Source organism: Pezoporus occidentalis, unplaced genomic scaffold (genome assembly GCF_034315485.1).
Source record: "Pezoporus occidentalis ecotype Australia unplaced genomic scaffold, CSIRO_AGI_Poc_V1 ctg42, whole genome shotgun sequence".
Taxonomy (NCBI): Eukaryota; Metazoa; Chordata; class Aves; order Psittaciformes; family Psittacidae; genus Pezoporus; species Pezoporus occidentalis.
The window spans coordinates 6,039,715-6,060,771 of NW_026915747.1; the positions used below are offsets into that span (position 1 = coordinate 6,039,715).

A 21,057-nucleotide genomic window follows, 5' to 3' on the forward strand; every position below is an offset into this window, starting at 1 on the left:
CATGTGTGGCCCAGGCTTCAAGCAGGGTGTGATGATGAGACACTGAGGACAAGCAAAGATACCACTTTTAACCCTTTTATATCATTTTGGCCTCATTATACTGCCAATGAGGAGCCCCCGTTTCACAATAGTCAGGGCACTGTCTAATTCTGTCCTCACCTTGCAGCTCCTCTTGGCTATGTGTCCAATTTCAAGGTGATGTCCTACACCAGCACAAGCCTGTCTATAGCCTGGAGTGCCACAGCAGTGGCCACCAAATTCAAAGTCACCTGGAGCCCTGTTGGGGCAGGCAAAGGTGAGCAGAGAAAGGGTGAGCAGAAAGGTTGCATGTGTCTATGGCCATGGTAGACACCTTTCCAAACTCCTCATCTACTGCCTGGGGTAAGAAAGTGATCTCACTATTGAGAAACATGGGCCTCAGCTTGCACCCACTGGCGATGGCACCTTCTTTCCTTGTATTCATGTACTTCTGTTTATGAAGATAACCCCCAAGTTTGTGAAGCAGTAATACAGCAAGGAATGGCTATTCTCATTACAAGGGAGACATTGGGGAATGGCTGAGGGACCTGAGGGGTTCAGTCTGGAGAAGAGAAGGCTCAGGGGGGACCTGATGGCTCCCTACAAGTGCCTGACAGGAGGATGGAGCCAGGAGGGGCTGGGCTCTGCTCCCAAGGAACAAGGGATGGGACAAGAGGAAACGGCCTCAAGCTGCACCAGGGCAGGTTTAGATGGAGCTGAGGAACAATTCCTTCCCCAGAGGGTGCTCAGGCATTGGAACAGGCTGCCCAGGGCAGGGCTGCAGTCACCGTCCCTGCAAGTGTTCACACACCGTGGAGACGAGGCCTCAGTGCCATGGGTTAGTGGTGGCCTTGGCAGTGCTGGGAACGGTTGGGATGGATGAGCTTAAAGGGCTTTTCCAACCTGGCTGATTCTGTGATTCTTTGATTCTGTTTCTTTTGGAGGGATGCCACCAGCCTCACTGCAGAGCTACAAGCTCTGAAATATCCCTTTTCTTTGACAGGAAACCAGGTTGCCAAGACTCAATACCTGGGCAGTAATGTGTTGTCTTATCGGATCAACCACTTGCTGCCCAACACCCTGTATAAAGTCAGTGTTCGGGCTGTCTTCAGCAAGGCCGAGGGGCCAGAGGTGACCCTGACTCACCGCACAGGTATGTCCTGGTGGAGCAACCCTCTTTGTGCTGCGATGTAAAGGTTGGATTCATGGTCTTGTGCATTGCATGTTGATGGTGGAGTGATATGAGCAGCCCTCATAGCTGGTAGCAGTAATCTATGGCTCTTCTCATGAGCAGGAGTGAACACATCCTTCTGGCACATTAAGCAGGCTCCATCCTTGGCAGTGTTCAAGGCCAGGTAGGATGGGGCTTGGAGCAACCTGCTCTAGTGGAAGGTGTCCCTGTCCATGGCAGGGGCTTGGAACTGGATGATCTTAAGGTGCTTTCCAACCCAAACCAGAAAGTACGTGTTGCATAAATACCCAAATCTTTCTTCAGGGCCGTGAACCTTCTGTTGTGTAACTTGAACTGTTACTTCAAACATCTTACCCTGGATCATTTTTCCAGCATCTTCTGGAGACTCCAACCCCATCCGGACCATCCAGGATCTGAGGATTACTGACACTAGCATAAATAGTTTGAAGCTGTCTTGGAAGAGGCTTCCTGGAGTAACTCACTATAAGATATCCTGGGTGCCATTCAATGGTAAGCAACCTGGTCTCTCTGTCAAGTGTGTTATAAGGACAGAGCACAAGGAACCCCCAAAATAGGAGCTTAGATGAGCTCATTCCTTTTCCCACAGATAATCAGGGCAAGTAAGAACCATAGTGTTTACAGAGCCAGGTTGCAGCCCTGTCACTGAACCAGGTTTTAGTCACTAACAATGGTATCCATTGGACATAGGCATAGTTGGGATTTGGGATGTCAAAGAAGCGGATCGCTTCCAACAGCTCATGTGATGCCTTTGTGACCATATCTCTTAGCTCCCTGTGCCTCAGTTTCCCCGTATGCAAAATAAGCTCAGACCCAAGTCCCATAAACTCTGTATGAGGAAGCTGCTGTAACAATGATTGTTAATAGGAATTACCTTGTCCTTTCTATGGACACGGTGGGGTTTTGGAACGTCTCCTCTCAGGTGGCTTGGAAACCTCCCAGCTGGTTGCAGCAGAGACAAACTCCTTCACGATCCCCAAACTGAAGGAGAGCACCACCTACACCATCTGCGTGTCTGCAGTGATCAGGGGAAAGGAGGGAAGCCCCACACTCCTCACAGCCAAAACCTGTGAGTATGGGACCTCAAGAGCACCTCTCACACATCTCTATGGGGCTGTCTCTTCCTAGGGGCTATGATGAGAGGTGAGGATGGAAAAGAGCAGCATTGGCTGATAGACACCTTATTACTTCTCAGGTCCCACTAGGAGCATGCTAGAAAACATGCATTGGTCCTTTCTCCTTATTACTGAGAAACCATGGGACTTTGCCTGTCTTCCCCTGTCAAAAACCACCACAAGATGTTATTTTTGTGACTCATTATCTTGGAATTCTCTCTTTAGTCACGACATCTTGACCATTTCCAGTAGAAAAAGACAAAACATCACTCACGATGCTGTGGCATCATGCAACCTGGTTGATGCTGCAGATGAGATGGTGGAGAGGGTCAGGGGAGTAGATCCAGTGCTGTGGCATCAAGGAGCATTAACATTTGGCACACACGAGCAGGCAAGATCTTAATTTCCCATGCCAGCAGTTCAAATGTCACAATCAGTTTAGAGAAACACCCAGCCAAAGATCTGCCAACAGTTACTTGCTAAAACCCCACCGATTCCCACCAGTTGAAGATCTGATTTGATCCAGCTTTCTGGAAAACCCTGAAGTGCTGCAAGGGTTCTTCCTCATACCAGGCACATGGTGTTTTAGGAGGCAGAAGATCTCCAAAGCTGTTTGCAGGCTAAGATGTGTTTCCTGGCACACACATATTTGCACCCTAGGGTAGATATATCATCAGAGATTCACCAACAACTGGAGCTGTGAACAAGTGTAGCAGAGATTTGCTTCATGTTCATTATTTCTATCTGGAGTTTTTCCTTTGATTTCAGTGGGGTCAGGATGTGCATCTCCCAAAGGATGCATCAGTTTCTTTCTGGCTCAACCAAGCTTTCAGTGGTAGCTTCTACCCACCCTAAGCTTTGTTTCTTTCTCTTCCAACAGTGGATTTACCCAAAGTGACCGAGTTCACAGTGCAGGAGGCTGCAGAGACCAGCATTGTGCTGACTTGGAGGGCTGTTCCTGGAGCATCCATGTACATGTTAACGTGGCGCTTGTCCTCAGGTAATGTGGTTTTGGTGGGGGGAAGAAGGGTGGCTTGGAATTTGGTCCCCTCTTGTGTGAGCTTCCCCATGACCCAGGGGGATTTGAGGATGGAGCACGGATGTATCTGGCTTGCCCTCTGGTCTGTACCTGGTCTTGGAACCAGCAGATGCTGCAGAAGATGCAGGTGGCAGGTATTAGCTAGGAAACTTCTTCCCACCGCTACCCTTAAGTGGCTGCTGCTACCTTCAAGTCTCATGACTTGTGTCTGTCTCCCTGCTACCCAGTTTGACCTGGGATAGATGATGCTGTCACTGTTGGCACCAATACAGTCCCTTCTTTTGGATCCATCTGGACTTTGTTCAGCAGAAGAACAGAGGGTTGGCCTTGGAGCCTTCCATACATCATGTCCCTTCATCTCAGCTTCTTCATTTGGCTGAAAAAGAAGGGGAAAAATAGATGCTGGCCCATTGAGGATGCTCACAAGATGATCCATTTGGCCATGGCAAAAGCCTCTGTGGAAGAAAAAGGAGACATGAAAATTACTGCTCTAGTGGAAGATGTCCCTGCCCACGGCAGGGGGTTGTAATTGGATGAGCTTTAAGGTCCCTTCCAACCCAAACCACCTTGTGATTCAATTTAGGAAAGCTCTGCTGGTGAGCATTATCAGTATCTCTTCCTCTAGGGTAACTACCTGTCCATCAGGGATAGTTGCAGTGAACCAAAAAGTTGGGCTTTGTCATCCATAGAACCTTAATGCTCTTTTTAAAAGCTTTTCTCTATGGTAAAGAGCTTTCAAAACTTCCTTAACCATTGCTCACAACTTCCAGTGTATCTTTCTTTTTCCCATTGGTTTGCCCTTACAGGGTTTGCCCTTTTCAAGCACCAGCTATATCATTTCTTTCCTGGAATGGGCTTAAATCTCTTTGAATATAGCAACTTCCCTGCCATTGCTGCTTCAGCCTCTGACTTTTTGCTTCATCTTCCCAAGTCAATAAAGAAAAGGAAACCTGACACAATTCCCCTGTGCTCCCTGCAGTGCTTTTTGGAGTTACCAGGTCTTCAGCTTTCATTCTTATTGTAATTCCAAGGACATTTTGGTATTGGCAGCTTAAGACTTGCAGCATATGTCACTCAGGATGAAGTCTCCTGTGGTAGCATCAGTTTGTTGCTCTACATATTATGGGTAAGTGATTAAGGAAGTGAACATTCAGTTCTCGAGGGTGATTTAAGTGATCTAATGCAACCGTTCCCCTCCTGTGCCATGCTGTTAAAGTATCGACCCCTAAGTATCCAAAAATCATTGCTTTCAGCGTTGTCAGGGGCTCAAAAATGGATATCACCATGTCTGACAGTCCCCCTGTGCCCTCACTGGATCGATCCGTCTGAAATAGGTTTATAACTATTGATTTCACATTCCAATCAGACAAATCTTGCCACCACGTTTCAATAGTACCACCGAGATCAGATTTATACTTATAAGTGGGTAATTCCAGTTTCTCTTGTTTAATTACCCAAGCTGCCAACATTAGTGCATAAAGGCAATTAAGAATTCCTTTCTTTTGGGTCTCTTGGTGGCTTGATTAATTTTCTTGTCCACAACTTGATTTTTTTCCTAAATGACTGCTCATACATTACCCATGTTCCTCCCCCCCCACCCTTTTAAGCTCATATAATGCTCTCCTCCCTGCTGGCTCATTCTAGCCAGCCTGACCTATAAAAGATTGGGTCCCCTTCTACACAGCTTGAGGTTGTCCCAGCTGGAGACCTCCTCTGTCCAGTGTTAAACAAGACCAACCATATGTATGGCTCCATCCAGAGCCAGCCTTCATCTCCCATGAGACAAGAAGGACTTTGAGCTGGCCTGGTTCAGCCTGGAGAAGAGAAGGCTCCTTAAGGGGAGGCCTTAGAGCAGCTCCAGTGCCTAAAGGGGCTGCAGGAAAGCGGGAGAGGGGCTTTGGACAAGGGCCTGTAGGGCCAGGCCAAGGGGAATGGCTTTAACCTGCCAGAGGGGAGACTGAGCTGAGCTCTTAGGCAGAAGCTCTTCCCTGTGAGGGTGCTGAGGCGCTGGCACAGGGTGCCCAGAGAAGCTGTGGCTGCCCCATCCCTGGCAGTGCTCAAGGCCAGGTTGGACACAGGCGCTTGGAGCAAGCTGCTCTAGTGGAAGGTGTCCCTGCCCGTGGCAGGGAATTGGAGCTGGATGAGCTTTAAGGTCCCTTCCAACTCAAACCAGTCTGGGATTCTATGTGAAATCCCTATTACGTGAATCAAAGGGGTTTAGCGCTGTTCAGTGGCGTAGCTGCAAAAGGAAAAGTAGCTGAACTTGCCTCTTTGGGAGTGTAGAGTGGGTGGTGGACTCCTGTAGATCTGTGCTTCATCAGTGCTGTCAGCTTGTGTTTCACGCAGCAAATTTCTTTGGGCAAGGTAACAGGCATCATAAACCAGTTATTACTATTTTAACTACCCAAAGGGAGAGAAGTAGAGTGCTTTGAGTCAAACTCCGAGAAGGAGCAAAATCTCCCTTCCAAAATTTTGGGGAGTAATTGAGAACATTTAATGAAAATGGAATAATCATTTACACTGATGTAATTTCTTTCCATAGGAATTGAACTTTTTCCTATTTTTGAAGGGAAAATGTTGTTTCAGAAAGAAAAGGTGCGAGTTCCACTTTGAACAGTGCCAAAACGCTTCGATCAGTATTTCCAAAATGAGACACTTCGAAAAGGTCAAAACATGATTATGACATTTTTTGCAGCTTTTTCCTATCATTATTTTAAATCCAAACCATCCATTGTATTTCTCAAGTAAGTTTGATTCAACTTTTCATCAAACTTCCCATTCATCAACAAAAAAAATCCTGTTTCTAACCATGCCAACCACTGCAAACCATTGGTCTATCACAGAGCTCAGCCTCAGGCACCATTTAAAGCAAATGCCCTCTCTAAATACTTGTACAAATTCCAATTTTCTTTTCCTGTTCATGTACTCAAGAATTCCCTTTTTGCATGCAAACAAGCTTAGTTCATGTGCTTTAGGACCTGACCCTTGCAGTTTGCAAACATGTCTTACCAAGAGCCTCTGCTCTGAAGCCAAGGACTCAATTTATGCCCAAGCTCCTGGTTTGTCCAAGTTGATGTTATTGGAAGATGGATGCTACAGAAATGGGAGTTATTTTGAGTTTCTCTGGCTCCCAGTCAACGCATGGTTTCTTTTCCCTTTTCCACAGCTTCTGATGTTTCCCAGGAGCTGTTATCAGCAGCTTCGAGGTCGTATCGAGTGATGGGACTGAGCGCCAAGGAGATGTATTTGTTTTCTATAAGACCAATCTTTGGCGATACTGAGGGACCAGAGACAACTCTCCTTGGGCAAACAGGTATGAAGGCTGGAGACTTGCATAGCATTTTTGTCTATGGTAAATGCTATTGAGGCTAATTTCTTGGCTTCTTTACCCTTCTGACTTTTGGTTGATTGTGGCATCATAACTAAAAGAGGTTTAAAACATAACTAAAAGAGGTTTAAAACATAACTAAAAGAGGTTTAAAACATAACTAAAAGAGGTTTAAAACATAACTAAAAGAGGTTTAAAACATAACTAAAAGAGGTTTAAAACATAAAAGAGGTTTAAAACATAACTAAAAGAGGTTTAAGAACACCTCTTCTGTTTGTCTCTTACAGTGGGACCTCACATAGGGTCACCTGCGCTAATCATTCCAAGTGAATTGGATATGATGAGATCTACATCCGTATCTCCCAGCAATGTGGGGACCGCTCCTCTTCCACTGGCCACCAGCACAAATCTACCACCAACCCCAGAGACCCCACTATCAACCACTGCAGTGTCTGCACTGCTGACGACTGTCCCTGGACCAAGTGAGTGTGTATCTGTGTGTGATATGATGATGATGTAGCAGTGGGCCAAAACCACCAGGGACCATGGTCTTCTCTGATCTCAGAAGCAAAACTAGCCTTTATTCATTGAGTAGTGAGAGGGGACGATATCAGGGAAAGGGAAGACACAAGGCCTATAAAATGGAATGAAGCTCTTAGAACTATGCAGGTGAAGGTGCTGCCTGCTCACTCACCAGCTGTGGGCATCACAAGAGGTATTGGGTTTGTTTTGTTGCTCTGAACATAAAGAAACATGCTTCTGCTTTAGGACCCCCTCCAGTTTACAGAGATCCTCTCTTCCCTCTGCAGTCTGTGGCAAGCTCAAAGCAGACATCGGGTTCCTGGTGGATGAATCCTCGAGCATTGGCCAGAGCAATTTCAAGAAAGTGAAGGATTTCCTCTTCCGGATCATTTCCTATTTCCCTAAGATTGGGCCTGAGGGGACACAGGCAAGATTTTGTGCTTCTCTCTCCTGGAGGTGTTTTCCTTCCAAGGCTTCACCATTTGCTCACCCTTACTCTGAGAGCAGTCTGTTTGCTTACATGTTGTGGATCAGAAGGACTAAGTGCTCTGCCTAAGGACATGTATTTGTCCAACAAAGACACAAATAGAAGTTTCCTAAATGTCAGCTTACTCGTTTGGATCTATTTCCATTTCTTGGTTATTTTTCCAAGACCAGAAATTTAACAGGAATAAAGCAATTCCAGATCTACTGAAATGGTGTCTAGGTTATGGAGTCCAGGGATGTGTTAGGGGCATGTACCCCTTTAGTGCCCCATTTCTGCCCACATCCACAGTGCTGATGGTTAGAGACCCAAGCTGGGGCCCAGATGGGAGACAAGGCACATGCCAGCAGAGGCCTCCTCTAGACAAGCAGAGGATGAGATCCCCAGGCCGTGCTGTGAAACACCCCAAGGACAAATGGAGCCTACAGCAAATGACAGCAAAGCCAAGGGAAGACTCTGTAGATCATTTATTTGGGGTCATTTGTGCTTAATTAATGTAACATTTGAACTAGCTCTTCAAAAAAAGAGACCTACATAGCTCACTTTCAGTTGATCAGGAGATGGGAACTTCTTGCACTCTTTGTTTTGCAGGCAGCTTTGAAGCTTTAGATACATGATGCAGTTGCCTCAGCTTATCAGACAATTCTGGGGTGATGAAAGCAATTTAGGTCCTATAATATGAGCTGAGTAGATCCCTGTTGACTGCAAAAGGAAGCCAGCAAGGGTTTCATTCAGGAGGGATGGTGCTGCCATAGGAGGTACTGCAGCAGGAGATGCTCCCAGCCAGCCATGAGCAGCCCATGCCGGTCTTCTGTCGGTCCTATTCTATATCCTCCAGCCTGTGCAGAAACCTGTGATGCCCTGGAGAGTCAGAAAGAGTATCTTACCTACCCTTAAGCATATGGACTGTACCCTATGTGCCTGCCAACCTGACAGACATTTTTGTTCCTGGTTTCAGTCTGCAAGGAACACAAGCTCTTGTCTCTGCTCTTTTTCCGCCACAACTAGTTATCATCTAACTAGTATTAACTATCTAATTAGTGTATCATCTAACTCAAGGCAGTTTACTGAGTGATGGCACGTTTATTGTGTGCCTGAGCCCTCCATGTTTTTAACCCCCTTCTCTTTGGCAGGTTGCTGTTGCTCAATACAGTGAGGAGCCCAGGACAGCCTTCTACTTCAACCAGCACCATGACCGCAACAGTGCCCTGAAAGCTATCAAGGGCCTGCACTATACTGGAGGCAACACAAGAACGGGTGGGTATGGCTGAGCTGCAGACATGGGGTTGACCTTCTAGCCCCAAGACAGAGTCTGAAGGCCAGGGAAAGCATCTGAATGTTTTGAACCCATTTACTTGGTTAGAAAGTTATGGCCCAAAGCTCTTTAAAGTTTGAGGACAGAGAACTGAATGTAGTTTGATTGCCAGGGATGGTCTGTCCAAGCAGCCTGATGTCCTATATCTACATACCACGTTTACTGCTGGGTTCCCCTTCATAATTTTATAAACTTGCCTGCACTTGAAGGGGGTTTTTATACCTGGCTTGGAAATAAACCCCATAGACATTAGGTGAGGAGAGCGGCTGCTGAAGCATCTTTATTGCTCTCTGTATGCACGTTTTCATCAACAAATTCTGTTATTGCCTTGTATAACCCAAGCAACAAAACTACGTGCCCCGTCCTATTTTCATCACCTAATGTCCTTTGTTCCCATTCGTTGACAAGTAGCACAGCTCTTCATCAGCTCAGGGTCTCAGAAATCCAGACACTTTTGGTTTATGTAGTTCAAAAGCTCAGAGACAGGCAGGACTTTCCAAATGCTTATTCCCAGCGGGACAATAGGGTTTACCTGGATCCCTGAAGGTCCATGAGCAGTAATACTAAGTTGAAAGTAGCTTGTTTTAACCTTACCATTTTCAAATGGCCCAAATAATGTCTTCCCATCAGTCAACATAAAGGGAAGCTTTATGTGTGTTAACTGAAGGCTTAAATACCTCCTCCTGGCTCAGTAGTATTGGTCAGGAACACAAAAATGAGGCTGATCCAAATACAAGAGCAGGTCAGAAAAAGCAGGGGTGAAACTGGTCAGACTGTGAATTCCTGGGTAACCCAGCCTCTGATCTTTCTTTTTGTTTGCTCAGGTCGTGGTATGACCTATATGCTGAAGGAGTTATTTCAGTCCTCCAAAGGGATGAGACCAGATTTCCCTCACATGATGGTGCTTGTGACTGATGGGCAATCCCAGGATGATGTGTTGCCACCAGCCAGAGTAGCCCATGCTTTGGGTAAGAGTTGCCCTGTTGCATTTCCCTGAACCCTTGGTTCTCCATGGATTTCCAAGGGGTGTAGTGTGGTACACCGTGTGATGTCTGTGTTCTGGCTTTTTTCACTCCTTTATCCTTGCTTCTTTCTGTTCCTAGCTTGTGTCTCTTGGTTTGCTATAGCTCACACATGCTGCTTTCAGGTCTGTGCTCGTGTTATCCTCTGCTGATATCAGTTACTCCGATATTAACAGGAAAATGGTGATGATGGGGTTTGTAAACTCTGATCTCAAACATTTTCACTTCAATTGGGTGATCAATGTGTTTCAGGGATCCGCATCATTGCTGTGGGTGTCTCAGGAGCTGACCCCATTGAGCTCAACAGCATCTTGCTGCAGCAGAACCTCCAGAATGTGTTCTACGTCAGCACATTCGATGACCTACCTCATATCCTCAGAGAGCTCATAGAAGTCATTTGTTCTGACCCTCAGCCTTCAGGGACCCAGCTACCATCTGGAGAGGTGAGATCCTTCATAGAGCTTTGACTATGAGCCATCTCTTGGTGTGGGTCATGCACACAAAGGGCAATCTTCTTCCTTAGGCAAAGTTTTAAAGCAAAGTTAGAACAGATTTAGGACACTGGGTTCAATCCTGACCTCACTGTCCAACCCTAGAGATAAGGAACAAAGTTTGGTATCAAGGGGGTGGAACTGGGGAAGCCAGAACATGGCTTTGGAAGTTTTGTTGAATAAAGCCACTGCAGAGCACTTGGATGTGTTATAAATTCATTGCCCTCTTCTAACTCCGGTTGCTGGGTCATTGGTATGGATGTGAGCCCTTCTTCAGAGTATCTCCAACAGTGATATCTTACGGCTGTTTCAATGAAAAGGTTGGTGATATAAAAGCACAGAGACCTCTTGAGACCTGCTGAAGGTTGTTGTTTGATGTCTGCTTCCAAAACCTGCAGGATCACTAATCTAAGCCAACCTCCATGCTGTAGGTTGCCAGGCATGAAGCTGACAAGCGGTTGCTGTTTGGTGACGCAGAGAGCAAGCCACACGTCCCTGATCCGTCATCAACCGAGCCACATATCCAAAGAGAAGAGAAGGCTTGTGGTCCTTGGTGTTTAAAGGTGAGAATTAGTTCATTGGTGTCTGCTTAGGGGACTGTATTTAAAGAAACATTGATGACTGCTCTGATCAGGTCACTTTATCGTATCTGTGTGGTGTGGAGTTGTGTCAGTGTCAAGACCCTTCACTTTGGAAACCGTGTCCATGATTGGGAAGGTCATCCTAGAAGCTGCCATTTCAGCATGGGAAATGCAGCAGCCTCCTGTGCTCCTTCCCAGCAAACCAGTGAGCTGCAGGCCTTCCATAGGGCCCACATCATATCTGCCCATGCAGATGTCCCAGAGGTTCTGTGGCATCTCGGATAGCTCTAGGCTCCATGGGAGCCGCTGAAAAGACCAAGCAGCTGCCACTGCTCCTGACTTCAGAAATAAAATGGCAGGAGGCAAATCTACCCACTCCTCCCACCAAGCAGAAAGCCAGAGGACATGAAGAACAGTAGAACAGACCCAGAGCCTGTGTGCTGGTCGAGTGAGTTTACTGATGTGGCTTGTAGCTAACAAGATTGAGCAGTCTATGTTAGCTTTACTGGAGAACATGGGGGTCTCCCTAGTAGCTTGGTCAGTGTGGTCAGCCAAGTCTGATCATGTTTCAGTTCACAGGCAGGTGTCCACACTGAAGTGAAGTTGATGCTGTGGCAGTCTAAAATGAGGTGAGGTGAATATTGTCCATGGATGGTTGAATTAGGGTCTTTATTTCATCCCTGCCAAACTTATTTCTACAGTTTCTTCCATGGTGGGAGAGAAGAATTGCATTGACACTACCCTGAAGTCTTGCAGATATGTAACCAAGAGTACTTAGAGTGTCACTGAGACAGAAAGAAGATCCTGAACGGTAGATGTGACATGGGCCAAGACTTCTTGAGGCATCGAAACATCCCCTGACTGCGTTTTGGCCTCACACAACTGTGTTCTTCATCCTGTTCTCCCAATTTTGGTGCAAACCAGAGACAAAATAAATAATGTATGACCTCCAAGGGACTTTAAATAGCCTGAGGATATGAACAGGCCTCCTGGATGGTCAGCTCTGCTTCTTCCTTTTGTTGCATAAGCCAAGCGTGCTAGTCTGTGTTTCATGATCACTCTGGTTTGAGTTTATTTGCTGTCCTTTGGTGGATAATAATTCCCTGATCATATTCTATTTTCCTTTTCCTTTCCAGAGCTCCAGGGGCTCACCAGCTCATGGTGGCTATGACCCATACAGCTTTACTACAAAGGGAGAGAAAGGAGAGCGGGTGAGTTCACCAGCATGAACCATCCACTCAATGAATATGTATCTAAATGGTTAGAACCAAGGAAGAGATTAGAACCAAGGAAAAGATTAGAACCAAGGAATCATCTTCAGGTCTTCCATGTTGGTGTTTTGGTATATCCTGCTCCATGCTGGCTTTGAAAATTGGGGAAATGGGAACTAATATGTGTACATATGTGTGCTGGCAACTGCAGACTCTCACAAGAGGTGGTTTTTGAGAGGTACATCACTTTGGGTTATACCTAAAGCTCTTGAAGCTCTTTGGGTTTGCAGGTCTGGGCCCATAACCTCCATGCTGTTACTTTCCCCATGTTTAGGGTCTACCTGGGAAGGATGGCATTCCTGGACTGCCGGGCAGACCGGGGCGGACAGGTCCTCCTGGTCCCCCTGGACTCATGGTATGTATTTGCTCTAACAAGCTTTGTCCAAGTGCCATTGAGTAAGCATGGCTCTCTAATCTTTCTCTCCTGTTTTGCAGGGTCCTCCTGGCATCCAAGGAGCCATTGTAAGTAAAAATGCACAGCATCCATTGGTTCTTGGACATACTATACTGTTACTGCATTGGGTGTCCATCCTACGTGCACCCATCCCTAGAGAAGGAATTACAACACATTGGCCCCACAGGTGACAAATACATGATTATCATCAATGTTGGGACCAAAATCTATTTTCAGCAATTTCATTTGCTTTTAAAGAAGCAGATCTGTAACCTGAACATTCCACAGTGATGGTCTTATGGGTGCTTTGCTGTTTAATGCAGCAGGATTTGTTTTAATTCCAGGGATCTCCTGGCTATCCGGGACCAGCGGGGCCAAAAGGAGACAGAGTGAGTTTCATTCCTGGGTTTCAGTGGCAAAAAGCTGTTGTATTGCTCTGATCTCTAATTTCCAGGCATCCCCAGTGACCTTGGGTTAATATGAGCTTCTGAGCTCCATTAACAAGCCCTACACAAGTCTCCAGCTTGGGGAGCTGGTCTTCAGCTTTGCTAGGGGGAATCTGATGTCTTTATGGAGACAATGCTCAGTCCTTGTCACAGGCTCTTGGCACATCTTGGCTATTTGCAGAAGGAGGTGGCCCTGAGTTAGGTCATTCTGCCTTTTTGAGTTTCCATTATGAGCAAGCCTGTTTGCATACATTTAGGACACAGAAAGGTAAGGCTTCACGATCAGTTGTAAGGCAGATCCCAGGAGCAATTGTTCTGTCTTTCCCAAAGCCCCAGTGCACACTCCTCCTTCTTCCTTGCATCCACCTGTATGGCTACAGATCATGGAACAGATCCTGCTGAAAGCCAACCTTTTATTCTTCCCCTGGGATTAATTTTCTTCCATGCCAGTAAGCAAAGCTCATGTCATGGCCATTCTGATATCTCTGCTAAGGTGTTGCTGCAAGTAGGTGGTTTGAAAAGGGCTATTTGGCTTTAAAGTTGCTTTTGTGCATCACGAAATTGCCTCTTAAGTCATGATACTGCCTGTCTGCTTGATGAAGCCAAGAATGTATCCTTCTCCTTTTGTGCACAGGGTGAACCAGGCTATGTCCTGGGAGGAGTGGAGGTGATTCCTGGACAAAATGGGCAGCCTGGACCCCCTGTGAGTATTGTACCCAAGGTGTGCTGGACCCTTCAGCCTCCCAGGGGCTTGCAGAGAAGGGAAGGGAGCTGGGAGAGAGCTCACATCTATCCCTATCCTGGTTTTCATTGTTGCAGGGAGAAAAAGGACAGCCGGGGGTTCCTGGGGTAACAGGACCACCAGGTTTACCAGGGCCACAGGGGCCACCAGGGATCCCCATCAAGGTGAGTGTGGTGATTTGAAGCTTGGTTCTGTGATAGGCCGCAGAAGGAGGAGACCCAGAATAGCCCATAATCTGGATACTCTTCAATCAGGGGCCCTGGGGATGCACATTTCTCCTCTCCATCATGGGATTCTCCCATTGAGATATCAGAGGAGGCATTGCAAAGTGTGTCTATCATCAGGGCCCTGATGTTGAACACAGTGGGAATTGATGATGGAACTTGGAATGGTTACAGTCAGCCTCGTCTGACATGGGACTGGATTCAGTGGCTGCTAAGCCTTTTCTAGCTCCGTATCCCTAGGATGGTTGTTCAATGATTGGAGTGGAATTCACAGGATCACTTGTGCTGTGCCAAAACTGGCCTGATGGTCATCACCAAATGACTCCTTGCACTGGGGATGAGTCAGAAAGACTCAGCAGACACCAGGAGACCTAAACTCCCCTGCTTTACCCAAAGGGATGAGGGGTTGACACCAGATATTGCAGGTTGAGGTGTCTGGACCATGCAAGATAGCAGAAACATCTGCTAAAGCTCTGTCTTCCCTTGGGGATTTTGGTCTCTGGGTTTGTCAGCCTGCAGGAGCTTTTCACTGGGACTAAGTTTACAGATGACCCCCCTTTAAATTACCACCCTATGGGAATTCACATTGTCCTTTGTGTTTCAGGGTGAACCAGGGGATTCAGGAATCAGGGTAAGTACTTGAGATTGGCTTTTACTTCTGCATGTGATGAGAAGCGTTTATTAGTAGTATTTCTAAGCTGGCAATAGGCTTTCATACCTATTAGATGTCCATCAAGGCTCATAAAGGGCTGCTGGGACATGCAGCAAGACTGTCCTGTGCTCCATGCAGGACCCTCGTGGGAGGAATGGCCTCAAGGGTGACAGGGGAAGCATGGGAGAGCCGGTGAGTGGTTCACCAATGGCCGGTTCATAGAATCACAGAATGGTTTGGGTTGGAAAAGACCTTAAGGTCATCCAGTTCCAACCCCCTAGATAGACACATCAGGGTATATATTTCTCTGCTGGTGTTTCTGCAGACTTGAAACTAAACCTTTTCTTTAGTAGGATTGGTAACAACCGGTTTGGAAGAGAAAGATTTGATGCTGTATCTTCCTTTTCAGGGGAAACCTGGCTTGCCAGGCCCTGTGGGGCCACATGGTGTTCCTGGGCTGCCTGGACCAAGGGGAGAAAAGGTCATTACTTAGATACTTGCTGAATCCATCAGCTAGGAATAGCTGAGACAAAAGTAATAGGAAGGTAGACATGTGGGGAGGCACACTGGGATCTTCCACCATTCCCCTTCTCTGCCTGCTTGTATGGGTTGGAGTTGGTGTGTGGTTGAATAGATGCTCCATCTCCATCCAAGTCTATCATCCTCTGCATCCTCTTGTTTCCACTCAGTGGAAGATCTCCTCTGTGGTTCCTGCTCTCAGGAACAGTGTTTCCTCCCAGACATGGCCCAAGCCCTGCATGCTCCCTGTCCCCTGGATATAGGGTTGCTCCATTGAATGCCACATTCTGCAGCCTTGGGGACCAGCTTTCCTGAGTGAATGCTGTGCTTTCCTTATAGGGGATTGCAGGAACTGGCATTCCCGGCACTGCTGGAATGAAGGGGGAGAAAGGAGAGCAGGTTTGTTGGCAATTTTGATTGGGATTTGCAGCTAAAATCCCTTTGGAGGGTTCAGTGTTTCCAGAGTCCCCTACCAATACCAATATCAAGGTGTTCCTTGGAGGGCACATCCTGGGGTTACAAACTGAGAAGGGAAGACATTGGGTTTTAAAGTCTGGGTTTTCATTGTTTCTCCTGTTTCTAGGGGGTTATGGGACCTCCAGGAGCACCAGGACCAAAGGTGGGTACTGAACTGCTGAACCTGAGTCCCTGTGCGTGGTACTCGGGTGGCAAGGAAAGCGTCTGGCTCTAAGCATCATCATAGACTGCAGGAATATTGTGGCAGCCTTAGATTTATAGATCACGTCGCATCATCATAGGCTGTGGGAATATTGACCCTCTACGCAAAAGCTAAGAGGGAATGATTCTACCCATCAGCAGTCCCTGGTCTGTGGGAGTCATTGCAGCTCAGACCTGGAATGGCAGCAAGATGTGGGGTTTTTTAATCAAATAATAAATGGCGTTTCTGTGGCCAGTGGAACTCTCCAGAACTGTGGGAATTCACATTGAACGTGTTTTGGGAGGAAGGCGTAAGGAGCAGGTTGTCTCACGTCTGCGTTTTTGACACCTTCCTCCAGGCCAGATTCATTCCCAGATTTCCAGTGGAGAAAGAACACCCCTGTGAGGGGTGATAGATCCCATCCTGATTTTGATTTTTCTAATGGAAGTGCCCATTTTTTTTCCAACTCTTGGAGGAAAAAAGAACCTTGACCAATTCTCTCACTATACGTGAGAGCCTTGCGTTGGTGGAGAGGAGTGATTTTGGCTTCATGGTGCTGCCAGATGAAAGAGACTGGACAAATACAGCTCCAGCTTGAATCTGGTAACTCTGCTGTGAAGCCAAAGATGACACAAGACAAGGAAGGGACTCAAGCAGGAAATAAATCTGCAAGAAAGCTGGAGAGGGGCTTTGGACAAGGGCCTGTAGGGCCAGGCCAAGGGGAATGGCTTTAACCTGCCAGAGGGGAGACTGAGATGAGCTCTTAGGCAGAAGCTCTTCCCTGTGAGGGTGCTGAGGCGCTGGCACAGGGTGCCCAGAGAAGCTGTGGCTGCCCCATCCCTGGCAGTGTTCAAGGGCAGGTTGGACACAGGAGCTTGGAGCAAGCTGCTCTAGTGGAAGGTGTCCCTGCCCGTGGCAGGGGTTGGAGCTGGAGGAGCTTTGAGGTCCCTTCCAACCCAAACCAGCCTGGGATTCTGTGAGATTTTAGCAATTAAGATAAAAAAGCAATATGTAAATAGAGCAGCTGTCGTATCATAGACTCAGAGAACTGTAGTAACTGTGCCCTGGACCAGTATCTCACTTTACTCCTTTTGGTTATGCTCAGTCTGATGAAGCTCAGGGCAGCCCATACGTACATGTAGTACTGTATGTGTATTATATGGTAGATAATTATGACATAACTATACAGTAATTATGTATTACAATATGCATGCATTTTGATATTAGGCATTATATATAAAGTATGTTTGATTATACAAGAAACCTTAATGTATTCTAGATACTCTGCAGGTAATTAATATGCAATATAGCATGGACTATACATATAACATGCTATATATGATATATAACATGCTATATGTGATATATATGTGATAAACTTAACGTTTTCTTTTATTTCATTTGCTTTCCTCCCTGCTTTCACAGTCTCCAGTGGAGGGAACATGCTCAGCGTGTTCTGCAGCATGGGAGCCTCCAGTCTCATCCTGCTCTGCCACTGGGGCTTTGCCTTAACTAAAGCATCTTCTGTTTTCCAGGGTAACAAAGGGCAAGGAGGTGTTAAAGGGGAAAAGGTGAGACTGGCAGCACTGGAGTGCAGAGTAGGGGGGGGAAGAAACTCTGGCTGGTTTTGGGCTCAGGACAGAGCAGTTGAGGTACCTGGCTGGAGATCCAGAGGGAGGGATTTGAGATCTCCCCTAAAGGTTCTCCCAATTTGACCAGATATAACTGGGCCACGTAGGTACATGCCACATAACTGTAGGGTTCAAGGAGCTTGCAGCTTGAGGATAGACCTTGCCCCAGTGGCAGATCCCCAGGACAGCCTGCAGCAAGCAAACACTGCCAAACCAACCTGGAATTCTCTCTGACGGTCCATGCTGAGTATCACAGGTTGCTTTTATTGAGCTGTGTTTCAGGTTTACAGCTCCCGCAGCTGCACTTGCATTTAGTTATCACCTCAAAGATCAAAAGAGACAGCAATATTTCTTCCTAAGAATAGCTATAAAAGTAGGCTGAGTGCTCCCTGAGTCAGTGCTCCTTGCAGGAGCTCCTTACAACAGGTCCATATACTCACAGCTTCCAGTTCTGAGCAGATTCATGGGGCTGGGTTATGGAAAGCACTGACCTGGTCTTGTAGCTCCCATGCATCTCATGAGTATCTCCATACCTTTTCTGGCTTGCAAAGGACCATCTTTGGTAGCTTTACCTGGTGTGAGAGCTTGCAGCTCTCCGCTTGGTCTCCTGCTAGATGGCAATAAGGCATCCTGGAGATAGGCATCCAATCATAGAATAGTTAGGGTTGGAAAGGACCTTAAGAACACACGGGGATTTCTGTCTCTCACCTAAGAGTCCTTATAGCCAATCTGTCTTGTAGTGAGTGAAAGACTGGGGTGAAGATCTCCTTCTTCTCTTTCAGCCTGATGGAAATTCTCTTTTGATGTCTTACAGGGACTCCCAGGACCTCCAGGGCAGAAAGGAGACCAAGTAAGCAAAGCAGTAAGAGCACAATATGTTTCAGTAGCTCAGGTGAAGCTGTCCTGACTGTCCCAGCTTGTTCCATGTGTGCAGCTTTTGCAAGCACTGTCGAGTGTGTTTGTACATAGATGAAGCCAGCAGGGAGGTGCTTGAGCTCAGCATCTCCTCTCTGTTTTGCCCTTGTGCTTCTGAGATGAGTTTTGAGCCGTTTTAAGGAACAGATGGGGGAAGGCAATGGGCAGATATTTTTCATTGCCCCAGATTGTTCATTTTATGTCCTTTTGCCTTGCAGGGAAACCCAGGATTTCCAGGTGCTCCAGCTATGGGGGTAACTATGAACAAATTACAGCCCTTCTCGTGCTATAGCTATAAGGCATCACCACCAGCAGTGCCCGTAGACCAAGAGAGATGTGTCCCACTGAACTGCAGGAAGAACTAACAGACCCTTTCCCTGCCCCTCCAGCCTTCTGCTCCCTTGATCCACTTCTTGTATTCCCAGCCATTGCACCCCAGTTGCCCACTGTCTTCTCAAAGGAGCTTCACTGCTATTCAGGAAACACAAGGATAAAGCCTCCCACCACTGAAACGCTGTGCTCCAGGCCTATTCTTCTGCTCTAGCTCCTCATTCCCTATGGGGATGCTTTGGTCCCTGCTGAAGAAGCACTGCTCTTCATGTCCCTCCAAATGCTAGGGCAGCTTTGAGGTGAAACTTTGGTGGTGGCCACCTCTGCGTGCCCCATGGCGTTGCTGCAAGGGCTGTGGGAGCACATGAAGGTTGCACTGAGGACTGAGATCCATCACCAGGACAAACTGATGTGTCCTGGAGGATGCTGGAATGAGCAGGAACGTTGCTGTCTGAAGGCTGGTCCTTGGTGTGTGTTAGAGAAGGCTACAGCAGAGAAGAGAAGGCTACCAATAACACACATGAGTGATCATTCAGTCCCATCTCTGGAGCCAAAACCTATTGAAGTTGGTGGGGTTCCTCACAAGCTTCACTGGGATTGGGATTTGGCTTGTTTTTTCTAGCCATAAGTGCTGGTCATGGGTTTCCTATCCCATAGCAAGACTGAGATCCTCTTGCGTTGGAAAAGATAACATGAATAGACCCTCCTTTGAACATCCTTGTCCTAAATAAGAGAGCATTTCTGTGATTTATCCTCAGGTTTTGGGACCTCCAGGAAAGAAAGGTGTCAGGGTAAGTCCATTAATCAGCACTGCTTGAAACTTAGGTGAGATCTTTGCCTGAAACAGGGAAGGTTGTACCATGTTTCACCATCTGAATCATATCTCCCTTGTGATTGACTAGGAGGAGAGGTTAAAATAGTAGCAACAGTCTTGCCCTGCTGGTATTTCTTTGCTTTTATGAACATTTTGTACCTGTCATTCTCTTCCTAGCCCTAGTCTGCAGGGAAAACTGGGATTTCCATGTGCTAGTTTTGGAAGGGAAACATCACTCAAGTGCAAATCCAGCCACTCACGGAAGCTGGTTTCCAACCAAGGGAGGCATTGACATAAAATCAAAGCAGAACTGAGGCTGGAAGGGACTTCTGGAGGTCTCTAATCCTATCTATTGCTCAAAATAGACCCCACTTCAGGGGTTGGGTTGCTCGGGGCCTTGTGTTCTGGGCATCCCCATGGATGGAGATTTCTCCATGTCTTTAGTTCCCTCAAGCAGCATTTGGCCTCCCCATGACTGGAGGGAATTGAATTTCTCAACCCAAGAAGATCTCCTCCATACCTCTTTTACTCCATATGGATGAGTTTTGTACTTTTCCTTGTGCTTGGATGTTGGAGCAATCTCCCTTCATTAGTCTTACTGCCCAGACTGCTTAACATTGGTTAGCAAAGTGTCTCTATTCCTTCAGACTGGCTGCATTAGGAAGTGGGCTGGGGTTTTTGCAGTGGCCTCATGATGGAATGTGGCCTGGATTATGTTACATATTTAAGATAATGATAACCTCATTGCCACCCTTCAGAGAAATAAAAGATCTGGATTTTATCCTGCTTATACCACTGTAAATGTACATTTGGTGCTTTACAGCATACCGGTTGCATGGCTGGGGAGGGTGTAACTCCTGTGATGAGTTTTGTATGGCAGAAGACCAGGTACCACAGAGAAAGCTTCAATGTAAACCCAAAATTGAGTGGATGGGGCGATGGAATGGTTTTCAGAGTGCATTGGAAGTGCAAAATGCAGCTCAAGGGAGCCAGATGAACAGGGCTTCCTGCATGGTATTATTAACTTTGGGAGTGCCTTTATGTATGTAGGGAGACATTGGACCAGCTGGGGCCTTGGGACCACAAGGAGACAAAGGAATCCAAGGAGACAAAGGAGAGAAGGTAACGCACTTGCTTTTCTTGGTGCATCCTTTACGTGTAGAAGGGTTTATTTTGTTCATGTGCACAAAGAAAACTCTGAGGCAGATGGAATTCCCTCCCAACTCTTGCTACCAAGGAGCACCCATGTGCTGAAAGCCAAGGGGGGACTTGTCCCATGTAGAAGTCAAAAGCTCCTTGAAAGGATGTCAGCGAGAGATGCAGTTACCAGAGCTCA

At 46.8% G+C, this 21,057-nt stretch overlaps 1 protein-coding gene across 1 annotated transcript in view; it reads left to right on the forward strand.

Moving 5' to 3' along the window:
- Nucleotides 1–21,057, forward strand: part of LOC134171759 (collagen alpha-1(VII) chain-like) — a 110,039-nt gene that overhangs the window by 29,434 nt on the left and 59,548 nt on the right. The window contains exons 15-42 of the mRNA XM_062634294.1: nucleotides 167–295; nucleotides 1,022–1,171; nucleotides 1,583–1,720; nucleotides 2,151–2,297; nucleotides 3,224–3,343; nucleotides 6,549–6,695; nucleotides 6,998–7,192; nucleotides 7,520–7,659; nucleotides 8,850–8,973; nucleotides 9,856–9,999; nucleotides 10,306–10,496; nucleotides 10,976–11,107; nucleotides 12,262–12,336; nucleotides 12,671–12,751; nucleotides 12,832–12,858; nucleotides 13,135–13,179; nucleotides 13,871–13,939; nucleotides 14,056–14,142; nucleotides 14,807–14,833; nucleotides 14,993–15,046; nucleotides 15,264–15,335; nucleotides 15,713–15,772; nucleotides 15,957–15,992; nucleotides 17,567–17,602; nucleotides 18,477–18,512; nucleotides 18,796–18,831; nucleotides 19,666–19,698; nucleotides 20,772–20,843. Of these exons, the coding sequence (XP_062490278.1) occupies nucleotides 167–295; nucleotides 1,022–1,171; nucleotides 1,583–1,720; nucleotides 2,151–2,297; nucleotides 3,224–3,343; nucleotides 6,549–6,695; nucleotides 6,998–7,192; nucleotides 7,520–7,659; nucleotides 8,850–8,973; nucleotides 9,856–9,999; nucleotides 10,306–10,496; nucleotides 10,976–11,107; nucleotides 12,262–12,336; nucleotides 12,671–12,751; nucleotides 12,832–12,858; nucleotides 13,135–13,179; nucleotides 13,871–13,939; nucleotides 14,056–14,142; nucleotides 14,807–14,833; nucleotides 14,993–15,046; nucleotides 15,264–15,335; nucleotides 15,713–15,772; nucleotides 15,957–15,992; nucleotides 17,567–17,602; nucleotides 18,477–18,512; nucleotides 18,796–18,831; nucleotides 19,666–19,698; nucleotides 20,772–20,843 (2,603 nt within the window). The remainder of the gene's footprint in view (nucleotides 1–166; nucleotides 296–1,021; nucleotides 1,172–1,582; nucleotides 1,721–2,150; nucleotides 2,298–3,223; nucleotides 3,344–6,548; nucleotides 6,696–6,997; nucleotides 7,193–7,519; nucleotides 7,660–8,849; nucleotides 8,974–9,855; nucleotides 10,000–10,305; nucleotides 10,497–10,975; nucleotides 11,108–12,261; nucleotides 12,337–12,670; nucleotides 12,752–12,831; nucleotides 12,859–13,134; nucleotides 13,180–13,870; nucleotides 13,940–14,055; nucleotides 14,143–14,806; nucleotides 14,834–14,992; nucleotides 15,047–15,263; nucleotides 15,336–15,712; nucleotides 15,773–15,956; nucleotides 15,993–17,566; nucleotides 17,603–18,476; nucleotides 18,513–18,795; nucleotides 18,832–19,665; nucleotides 19,699–20,771; nucleotides 20,844–21,057) is intronic.